The sequence below is a fragment of the Varroa destructor genome, unplaced genomic scaffold, assembly GCF_002443255.2.
Source record: "Varroa destructor unplaced genomic scaffold, Vdes_3.0 BEIS01000002.1, whole genome shotgun sequence".
In the NCBI taxonomy this organism is placed as follows: Eukaryota; Metazoa; Arthropoda; class Arachnida; order Mesostigmata; family Varroidae; genus Varroa; species Varroa destructor.
Window position 1 is genome coordinate 53,294,112 of NW_019211455.1, and position 12,113 is coordinate 53,306,224.

At 41.0% G+C, this 12,113-nt stretch overlaps 1 protein-coding gene across 4 annotated transcripts in view; it reads right to left on the reverse strand.

Annotated features, from left to right (window-relative positions):
* Positions 1 to 1,323: 1,323 nt before the first annotated feature.
* LOC111245349 (uncharacterized) overlaps positions 1,324 to 12,113 on the reverse strand; it is a 39,304-nt gene continuing 28,514 nt past the window's right edge. For 3 of the 4 annotated variants that reach the window (XR_015321017.1, XR_015321018.1, XM_086980002.1), the window contains one exon: positions 1,324 to 2,482. Coding sequence is in view for 2 of the 4 variants with exons in the window: in XM_086980002.1 (XP_086836128.1) it covers positions 2,341 to 2,482 (142 nt within the window). In the remaining 2 variants the exon portion in view is untranslated. Of the gene's footprint in view, positions 2,483 to 3,328; positions 3,388 to 12,113 lie in introns of all 4 variants that reach the window. The other variant, XM_086980001.1, reaches the window with a different exon arrangement.

Below are 12,113 nucleotides of genomic sequence, written 5' to 3' on the forward strand. Positions count from 1 at the left end.
AGACAATGACGAGCTACTCGTACCAGCGGAAATGCTATTTATTAAAGAACATTTCATCTTTATACAACGATAGCGAGGAAAATGATAAATGCGACACCTTTGCTAGCTTGTACTTGAAGTTTGTTACCGTTAGCTGAACGATTACAGAGTAAGCCGCCATTGCAATTATGCACGGACCTACGTACTGCACGCCGACGTTCATACCGGAAAAGCAGAACAAGGCTGACCTTGCCTCATGTATGTTGTATAGCATTGGGAACAACTGCTGTCACTTAGCATCATACATGCAATGCCACCACTCTATTTTGCGCACAAAAAGGTTTTCAACGCCGTGCTATTGGCAGTAATAGTTGTTGACGCCTATCGGTGTGGCTATGTCAGTGCGATGTTACATGCCAAGCGCACCCTTCACGTTTGGTGCTTGCACCTATACATCTATGAATAATAGGTTAAGCATTGCATCGAGATGAACGTCTTCCTTGCGTTTCGATAAGCTAACTTTAACCTAAAGGGATGATTTGTGCCGTTCTTGCGAAGCGAGAAATCCCAAAAAGATCTTCTTCGCGTTCGATTTCATACTGCGCCGTAACGTAAGCTAGCGGCACTTATTGCCTGCGTGCCCCTAATAGGTTATGATATTTTTCAGCTTTTTCCGGCTTTTATCGGGTCACTGTATGAAGTAAGAAGTCAATTGGGTTGTTGTACGGACGGTTGTACAAATGATGGCTTTTCTGCTTTGCAGAAAAATAGCAGGCCGCAACACGGAATCATAAGTGATTATGTAGATGGATAGCTCGCAGTTTTTGTCTCTCGGCAGTAGATAGCGGAAACAAGTTTCAAGTATTTAAAGTAAGATATAGTTGTATCAGACGCAGGCGACGGGGCTGTTCATTAATAGCTATAACTACTAAAAGGACGGTAATATATATGAGCTAGCCTAAGCCCAATGTAAGAGATATAATTGAGCTCATTCAATCGGCAGAAGTACCATTACACGAAATCGTAAGCCGATAAAAGGGTTGTGTGCGGAAAACAATGATTTTCGTGCAGGGCTGCAGAACTGATCTGCAATAGGTACTCTTTTCTTTTGCGACGGCTGAAATAAATGTTCCGTCAAGGACATGGAGAACAAATGTCATAGCGTCACTAAAAATAGTATTGATGTACACGCATAGTATTTTATGCTAAGAGACGGAACAGGTCATGGTTTTATCGATTGACCAATTTGAGAAAAATACTCAACATTATAAAACTACTTGCCTGCTACTTGCTTTTCTTTAGCGATATCACATAAAGCTATACCGAAAATAATTTATCTTGACGTGTGATAGGTTTTAAAATTTTTTATTTAGAACTTTTCTAAAAATAAAAAATATTCGGATATTTTTTTAATATCTATACGATTCAAAATGTTGTCATCGGACCATACGGCTATTAGATACAGATGACCCAAAATACGACAGTGCGACGTACGTTAAACGTATAAGGGAGCAAAGCTATAACTTGACCTTCATATACACCATCTTGCTGTTGATCCCCACTTATACACTTACTCAGAAAGGCACTAAACAGTTTCTTGATATTAGAAATAGTATTTCGCACGATCACCCAGCAGCACCATCTATTGATGGGCTCCCGTTACCGCTAAGATCGGTTTAGCTATACATTTAGTAATGTAATAATTGGTTCCTGTATAGTAAATTTCTGCTCAGCCGAAGAGGACGCTTCCCCAAATCTATATAACATCCTCTGCCCCCCCCCCCCCCCTTTCTCTCAGACGCTTGATTTTCTCCAGGTGCCTGTTCCAGCAGATATTTAGGCGTCGGGATCGCTGTTGTTGTTGTCGGTTGCTGTGTCAGATTATATTATAACCTTCATTCGCACTATCTTTGTCTGCTCTTCCCGATGATACGGTTACTCCGAGCTGAACTGCGTACCGGTCTCACTACGGCATCGTTATCATGGGTAAGAAGGCAACACCACAGAGAGCATAGTTTTATCAAGAACCTTTGCCGTTGACGTTACTTAAGGTAATTTGGCATGTGCGGGAGTTTCAATAGTTCACGGTTCTCGAGAGACGTCGTGCCTCGCACGCACGGACCGGAATGCGGAGGAACACAATCCAAGATCCACGCGCTAGGTCAAAAATCTGCTAGATACGACGGTCTTCATACTCGCCACTTGTCCCCGTTTTCATCTGCATTTATACAGGACTGCTTTGCCGCCTGCTGACGCTGATCATTATTCTTCAAAACGCATTAATCCTTGTTTCACATACAGCCTTCTGAAATATACATTGCGCGCTCTGTTGACCGGTATCTGTATTTAAGTTCCCCTCCCTCAAAGATATTTCTTTTTAAGCCGTCCCTCCGTAGCTTTTTCCGGGATAGAGTACAAGTTGAAGTACGAGTCACGGGCTTCGGGGCTACGACCCCACCGAGCTTCTAACGGATGTCCGACACCTGTGACGTATTGCGTGTCTCTGGGGAAGGAAAACAGTTGGGCAGCATTAGCAAGTATAGGAACAGCGCAACTGTGTGTGCCAGGCAAGTCAGCGACGGCGTGCTCAGCTGCTTTTTCTGAGATCAGCATATGAAGGAAAGAGCAAGCAAGTTGCGTCGGACGGCGGGCTTTTTAAATCACGGTGCCAAAATTATATATTACTCGTGGCTGGCTGCACAAGAAGGTACATAACAAGCTGCTACGTCGAGGGCTGACCTTACTGGGACAACAAAAGCCTTCGCTGTATCTAATGAGTGAAAGCCAAAAGTGCAATAGAAGGAAACTGATGTCGCAGGTCATGACAGAACAAGCTGAAGGAGGGCAATAAAGGATGCAGATACAAGGTGATCTAAAAAATGGCCTGAAAGGAGAACTATGTAAGCATTATATAGGCCTTTAACAAGGCGTAGAGATCGTGTAGCTGAGCTTATGATCTCGAGTGGGAAACCGCAGCCGTCAAAACTCGGCTTAACAGGACTTTACTGTTCTACTATTCTAGGAAATAAGGTGATAAAAAAACATTTAATGCATTTGCAGCGGTGATTGTTTTTTTTCTCTAACAAAGCCCATCATGTCGTTAATTAAGATTTCGTAATTATACATACATATATATATATATACTCCTCGTAAATATCTAAACTATAGGCTAAGCGAATTTGCTATGAGCTTGAGGGGGCAAAAAGCGTTGCCGTGCGATGGTAGAGTGAAACAGGTCACCTCGCTTTGGGTGCATATGACTAGTCTCTTTACGGCTTCACTGGTAACATGTTTGACTAGGAACCGAAGAGGAAATGACCACGTCATAAGGTGTTTAAAGAACACTAACCTGGAACGCTGGAGCTGTGTATCAGGCTGCTGTATAAAGGCGCACCTGTGCGTGATATCCTAAGCAGAAGCGTGGCAATATATAGTGCATGTCTCCATTTTACAGAAGTTTATTGACATCGACTAAACCAATGTTCTTACGGAGAACATAAGCATACCAAGGCGATTTCACTATTTATTTCTATAAAATTAAAAAATAGACTATGGGCAACACATGTATAGCAATCTTCGGTGGTTCTTGTACATTATAATTTGGCTTTAGTACAATATAATCTTCAATTGCCACGAAGACAGCATGATTTGCCGCTGTCACTGTGTGAGAATATACGTTAATTCCACAGCCAAGACACGCTGTACAGGAGGCTAGAAGATATGTATCACGGCAGATGTTGCAACAATATGCATATTGCGTGTTGAATCTGAGTTAAATTTGAGCACTTTGTGATAATTTTGTACCGGCTTGCTTTAGATACTAAGTGCCGGTTTTTCATATCCAATAGAACCTAACATGCGTAAGGTCTTTAATGGAATAGACTGAGATCTCGGTCACAGAAGTACACTGATCTATTGAATAAAAACAGACCTGTTTGCCATTGCCTATCATGTTAAGGTCCTCTGAATATTTCAGCCCCATTAGTCAATAGTGGACCTATATATATATGTAAATATATTGCCAATAAACGAGTCAAACAACGAACGTAGGCTAAGATGTCATTGGAATAGCCGATCTAGAACTAAGCACACTGAACTCAAGCAGATTATGGCTTTGCTAAATTTCTTAGTGCATGAAAGAAGTAGTCCTTGAATTACTCTTGCCATATACCAGAACACCAACTTAAACTAATACATCGAAATTATCGTTACGGGGCAGCGGATCAACCGTATGTTTGCTCTCCATCCAACCATCATTCAACATACAAAATTTCAGAATTTTTCAAAAGTTACGCATCATCACGGTATCGCTTAGACATTAAATATTACATAGGAAAAACATTTTACAATTAAAAAATAGCCTAACGAACTATAGTTGTTATTGTTTTTGAAATCGAACGAAGGTCCTTCAGTATATCCAGTCAATCGCTGCCTGGTAAGTTTCTGCTTGCAATAAGTTTCCACCATTTTTCAGAATGTTCCCTGAACTGGATCAATGGAAACTTGTGTAAAATTAGCTTCACTTCATCCTCAGAGTTTGTCTGAGTATTGTTTGAGTAGATACTCAAAATAGGTAGGGTACACGAGATAGGAAGTCTTTGAATACCCACAACAAAGTCGTTTCGATGGATTTCTGTGGATTATGCCAATCTACTTAGATATTGCTTGTTCGTCTTGAAAAAGGTGGCCGCCAAATACATGTTTACGATGAATTTTGTGCGACATGACAATTAGTGGACACGTAAACGCCATTGGTCAATCATAGAATGCTGTACGCAAGCGCCGTACTATTCCCGTATCGCTCTGTGAACGGTCTGTCTGCGCTGAACGAAATTTGACGTTAAAGTTGTGTGTGGTGCCCTTTTTGGAGGTGTCGCAGTTGTAAGTTACGGTATCGGTTGGTGTAACGGAATCCCACTTTAATGAATAACATTCCGTCACGATTTGTCATACAACAATGCTTGATAAATGTTACGACAGGAGGTTCTTACTCAGGCTAATAATAGAAAAAGAGTTTTTTTGCATACATTGCGCGTGCAACTGATATTTAACGTTATCAAATACGGCATCCATCACCGTAATGAAAAAGCTAGTCGTTCACCGAAACGACCGCTAGGTCTTTTATTTATACTGTGGGCCTTATCACACATTTTTCAAACGTTTCCTAGATAAATTTATATTATTAGATTAGGGAAAAAAGTAAAGGGACATTCTTAACTTTGGTTGCGATTCATCAGCTAACAAAGAAGCCTATAAGCCTCGGGAACTATTAAAAAGCAAGCTAGAATATTACATTCAATATGAAGATACTTCACTTATTCTAGACAGATTGTGCTGAGGGGAAAGACTATTATGGCATAGTATATCATTCCACTTGTCGAACCGCCTTGAGCGCCACCAGTGGACGAACGCGAAGTTCTATAAAAGCGTTTTAAAAAAAAAAAGAACTAGAGGGTCATTTCTGAACCATTTAAGTTAAATAACAAATTCTATAGTGGAACTTGTGTATCCTAAAACGAACAGCATGGAGTTGGTAGATCCGGGAAGAACGAGTCTCTTTTTGCTACGTGCAGAACGTGTTGTATGACGTCAGGCAATACTTTTTACTGTATATTTAATTAATGTATGGAGCAATTATAGGTAAATAAAAAATCGGAAGCTAGTATGGGTATAAATGTATAAAAAGTTCAGTTCTTGAAGGTACTTAGCCACATTGAAGTGCTAAATACTGATATAAATATGAATAAAATTCGAAATGGTGTTATATTATATTAGGATCTACATTGTACAATAGATAATGTGGAAATTAGGTACTACGGAATAACTTAATTCAAGGTTACCTAAAATCATTATCTTTCAAGATAGCTAATAACTTATATGTGCTCAAGTTAATCTACATACGTACACCAATGATTACGTAAAAAGGCTTGCAAGACAAGATTAATTGTCCTGTATGTAATCGAACGTAATAATCGGTCCCTTGGAAAATTGCGTATATTTGAAGGTCAGTATAAGTGACCTAATCTTCCTGTAATTGTTATGTGCACTTATAGCTGTTATATAATATTTCTTTCTAACGACTTCGGACAGTTCCACATCGGCGGATGTTTGTTCATAGAAATGCAGAAACTTATCTCAAGCTCACAATTTACTCGGCAAAGCTCAAACAGTTCACAATCCAGGTGAACATTATATATATATATATATATATATATATATAGAAAACAAACATGTTTCGCATAACTTCGCCCAAAATCTTATACTTTCTCTTCAAAGCTGACATGCGATCCTCAATAAAAGTCCGTTTTATTGAGCGCTATCGGATTTTGATTTCGAATGATGTTCGTAAAGGGATATTTTTGTCATTGACTATGGCCGGCTTGCCAACGCAAGTAGTCCTGATCGAATACTTGGAACCCGCACTTCGTACTGAACAATGCACCTCACAACACTCAATGGGGTTGTAAGTGGCACAAAAGGCGGCTAAGTAACGGTCATAATTTATCAGAATCTATTTTGTTTACCCTTGTGCTAAAATGCATAGGAAACAAGTGAAATTGTGTCAATTTTTCGACAGTTACAACGTTATGTGTTAATTTCTAAGGGTTTTGTGTACAATATATATATATTGTATTGCTATTGTATATATATATATATATATATATATATATATATATATATATATATAAATTTAGCTCGAAGACAAGCTGGATGAGCTTCTTAGCGCTTAGTCATTGGTTTGTGTATTACTCGACTCAAATCATCACAAGCGTTTCAGGAACACTCTAACGTAAACATGTCCTTCAACAATGTTTACTAGACACAATGGTTAGTCGAGCTTCACAGAGCACTTAATGGTGCCATTACACTTAAAATTTAGGTGCACCTAATATGATCACTCTGCAAACAGGCGTATTTGCAAACAGGAACAAATCTAGAAGCGCGACAGACTCACATATTTGTACGGAATCGTGAATACAAGTTACAAGTTTGCTTGGTTTCTTCATGCTCGTGAAAAGTTCGAGCAATACAACAACGTAATTTGCTAACTAACATTGGAGCTCCTGCACATAGGACTACGCATCAGACTACCCGTGACTCTCTAATGGTTCCTTCACGAGCCTTTGAAGACTGCTACTTTCGCTTCCATCTCAACTAGTAGTATTGTAAAATTTATCGATTTGCTTTTCGCCAATTCGATATAGAGGACCGTACCTAACTTACGCTCCGTTCGTATGCTTGATGTAGGTGAACCGAGCCGATCTAACTGCCCGGCTCATTAGATGGGATTTGTAAGTTTCAGGCATCTTTTGAAATAACATAGGAGAAGTGCATATACGCGTACATACACACACGCACTCATACACAATTATCAAAAGGGAAGCAAGAAGTCAAAGAACACGAATAACGAGACCTGTATGATCGCGTATGCACAGCGTTAGCTCTATTCGCTCTAAATTTCCACCTGTTCCTATGATGGCAAATAGGTTGACTATTTTATCGTGCGTTAGGACAACCCAAGGCGCCATCTTCGAGAGCAAGAGCGAGATCGAAGATTCGTAAACAGAGTAACTTACAGCTTTTTGTCGCACTAGCGAGAAACACTGCTTAAGATAAGGCCGACTGTTTAAGCTGAAGCTGATAAAAAGAAGTCCGCGTCTAAGTTCATGAGGTCAAACGTTTTACACACTGCTACAAGGGTTAGTAATATAATCTTACTTATCCCTATAGTTTGCGCGATTTTCTTATTTAATCTGGTAAGGTAAGCAGATTTTAGTGAGGACATGCGAGTCGTTGCCTCTGAGGAGTAAACCGGTATACATATCAATAATGCTGGACGAAATCGAGGGATACATCCACAACGACCAAATACAACTTTTCTACGATTTAAGCGAAATATTGGTAATCCGGAAAGTTAAGAAGTACAGTTAAATACAAGAACAAAAATTCGTTTGTAAGATCTAGATTTTTGTAGAGTTTAATAAATAGACTATGGGTGTTAGCATAAGGGAATATTTGGTAGGCCTTAACGCATGCAATCAGACGGCTGCATCTGAGGATAGACCCTTTCGACGGAAACAACCGCTGTGATACGGCCGTCTAACTCGAATTTAACATACAGAAGGGAAAAATAGGCACATGGCCTATTTTAGGCAAATAAGCACACTATTACCAATATTACTTTCTAGTTCATTTATTTAATTAAACACATTAGCAACAAATTGTTTAAAGACCGACTGCCAAGCTAAACACATCGATATAAGAAAAATAGTCAAAATTCCCAGTATTAACAAAATCATGCGATTAACATTGCAAATCCCGAATTTGTGGGATACGAATTTCTAAGATGCTGTCAAAGCCGGCCTGGATCTACTTATTTTTTTAGCTTTTAAAATTAAAAAAAAAAGTTAAATTTGAAGCAAGTGCAAATTAATAAATCCGTCCGTTATTACTAAAATAATATTGGCTTCCATAGTAAAAATGTAATCCTTGACTAGAATAAATCTTTAACTCTTTAAACATTAAGAGGTAACATCGACGTGTTCATGAATTTTTAAAGGCGTTCCATAGCTGCTTTTATGTGAGAAACTAGCCTAATTTTTTAGAAGGCACGTTATGAATATAAAAGTTATTGTTAAACTTATTTCTTAGAAATATAGACTAGGAAATATGGTTTCGTTTGTGAACGTTTTTTTTTTTCAGTAAAAATCTGTGCTCCACTTGATATCCAAACATTACTTTAATCGAGGTATAAATACGCATCGTATGTCGCACTGTTCAGCTTTCAATTTACTCTACATGTCCGAACGACTACAACCTTTGTATACTTCCCACCATCTTAGACCTTTTTGGTGTTTGACCACTCGGCAGTGCTAGGATCCAATAAAACTACGTAACCTGCATCCTGTGTTATATTTAAACTGGAAAATGATTGATACCGTTACGACGTTATAAGCGTCAGTGGGCAACCGTATAACCTTTAAGAAGTTACAGTCAATATTTTACTTCAGGGTTTCGAAGACTCTACTTAAAAGCGTTAAATCATTTACTCCGAACACATTTTCATTCTAAATTTATTACACAATTTCTTAGTGGCACTCAGTGCTGTCTGCACCGAATTTAAATAGGGTCGTTCGCATCGGCGTCAATCAGGTGACTTTGTCTCAGGGCGTAGCAGGGGCGCGTCGACTTTTCATTTTCGTTTAACATCGATACAAGCTACAACCTACAAGTAAATCTGAGTGAAACGGCAAAAATGATTTTATTGACCATCATGCAGCTGACTGACATCGCCGACAATTGCCATTTCAGGTTGATGCAATGAAGCCTAGGTCAACCGATGCCATCGATTCCAACGAAAAACGGACGAGCCATTTCTCCACAGATTGGCTTTCGTTACGTATTACTTCGGAATTCTTCCGAGGTAGTACGTAACGTCACATGACCACAACTACCCTCAATAACAGACGACTTCGCACGAGACGCGAAGTATAGCCGCATGGTTCCGAAACGCGCCCTTTCCTAAAAAACGCTGGAGCAAAACACTGTTCTAGGGAAAGAAAACGTCCGTAATCCGCAAAGGATCCTGCAAAGTGCAGTCGTGCTCTATGGGATGCGACGGAACAAACCAAATAGTTTTATGACGGGGGGGCAGGAAAGGGGCTGCCGGAGCTGGGAATGCATGCACCAGCAGGGTCGGCAAATGACGGCCCCATCTGTCTCTCTATGTTCTGGTCCTGAGAGCGAAAAAGCGAGGGTAGTACTAATAGCAGCGAAGGCAGCGGCATCGCCGGCGCAAATTCGGCGTAATGTCACCGTTCGCCTTTTTTGCCAGTCTCATTGTGGGGGCACAGCGGATCTTTTCAATTTGCTCACGTTTTCTGCATTTTATCCTGCTTATTTTATCCTGCCTTATTCTGGCTTGTGTTGTTATCCCCTGCGCTCCGCCATGTTCTATCGCTCGCAGCGAATCGGTTGGGAGTAAGTAGGCTCGAGCAAGGCAAAAAAAGAAGGTAGTGTTGGAAAAATGTATATGTAATACGATTGTGTTTTCTCGTGACTACCTGTTCGCATAAGTGCACGTGTATATGTACGTGCGTGCGCTCGTGTAGTTCGAATTTACCTATTTACAAAGACGCACGCATAGATCCTGCCCTACGCTAGCTGTCCGCGTAGCCGTGTTCTGCGTCAGGGCCCAGTTAGCTAATTAAATAGCCATATGGCAAGGTGATTCGATCAATATTATATGTCATCGCTGCGCTCCTTATCAATGTGTTGCCAACCCGGGTTTTTTGATTTCTTACTAAACAGTACGTCTATAGCGCCTCCTCGTCTTTGCAAGGAACAGGTTAGTGACTAAGTACGAACAAGGCTCTGCTCCACTTACTTTGTGCTGCGCCCTTTAAATTTCGAAATTTGATCACAAAGAAAAAACTAGAAAATACCTAAGATTGTAAGCAGTCGAGGAAGTCGAGCATAAACATCTTCGTTTTTGGATTTGTAGGCATTCTGAGACACCAAATAACTTATATACAGAGTACAGGCAGAAGGCAGTATTCCGTTGCAAGGTAAGGGATCAGATCTTTGGAAAAGAATTGAAACGCCTTCCAATACGATGCCTATCAGGTTCGAATAGGACATACGTTTGAATATACCTATGTAACCCATAGAATCCACTGTTCAAAGTGTAACTATACGTCTCGTATTAATACACGTGTCCTGTACCTAGAAACTGCTAAGCTCTAATGTAAAATAATACTTTCGTTTAATTTATCGACCGATTCAACGATATCTTCAGTAACGAGATTCGGTAAGCGAACTATCCAAAAAAACGTATCATGTATGAGACTCAACTTATAGTCTTCAGGAGTTATTTCATAAGCGTCCGATTTTTTTATTTAGTCAACGCTTACTTTTGGCATACAAAACGGGTGATGGACTCGGCAACTTTATCAAGCTTGTATCCGCATAGCGAACACGCGTATAATTTGTGATTTTCATGTGCAAACAAATATTTTCGCTAGACTCGTAAGACACACCGCGAATTTTGAAGTAAGATCGCTTATAGCTTATAAAAGGTGCTGCCTTCCCAATAGTTCTCCTTCTTTCTCTAGTCCAAAATGTATTGAAGACGTTTTGAACAACAACAACAAGGGGGAGTGAAAGAGGCACGGTAAGAATCAGTGAAGTACATTCTTTCTGCCCAAACGAAGCTGTACATGGCCAATTTCTATTTTTCGTCTTCGTGACCAACAGGCAGAGGCCTATGAGCGAATTCGCTCAACGCTCTACCGCAATGCTTTTGCGAGACTCTTTCTCGTTTTTCGCTTCCGTCTAGTCGCCTTTCTATTTTCCCTCGGAATGGCTCGTTGTTCTATGGCAGCTCCCAAAGGCCTTAGGGCTCTCTGAAGGTCCTACAATCATGCCCGCTAGTACTGGTGGTGCTGCCACGGTCGCCTTTGCTCAAATCGACCCCCAATAAATTGAGACAGCTACGATCCCTATAGGCCGCTCCGCTACGCCTCTGGCCAAGCAAAGTCCGTAGAAGAAACCATGAACTGCTTTGTAGCAGCAAAGCGTAGAAGGGCCCTCGGCCGCCACTGTGCTACTGCTGCTTCCAGACCCTGTGGTAAGACGCCAGTTGTACAGTTCGTAATATAGCTCCTGGTGCTCACAGACGCAGCCACTGCTGGGCAGAGGCTCCACTTGGGCACTTCGTGCTGGGTCAGGGCGCCGGGACCGACGTTCGGCGGAGCAATGGTCGCTTTTTAAAATTCTTCTCACGTTCCGGTCTCCATGACACCGGCTGACGCCTCGGACGACGCCGCAGCCTTCACCACCGCCCAGTTGTCCGTTGGATAGGCGAGGCCTGCTTGGTAATATGTTGAGTGCACCCGGAACAATTGACAAGAATCGACGCGCGGCGGGGGATTCTCAGAGTTTAGCCTGTCCAGGGCTAGGGATCTGTTGAACGCGACTTCTCGGCGCTGACGATAAGAGATCAGAAAGAGGGAGCGGAAATAAGCGGAAAGCAGTCAAGTGAAAGAAAGATTTCCGAAAGCGCCGTCATCGTTGAACAGATCGAAATGAGCTAGAAGTAAAATGGGGAGGATATTTGCCCGAGAAAGAGGACA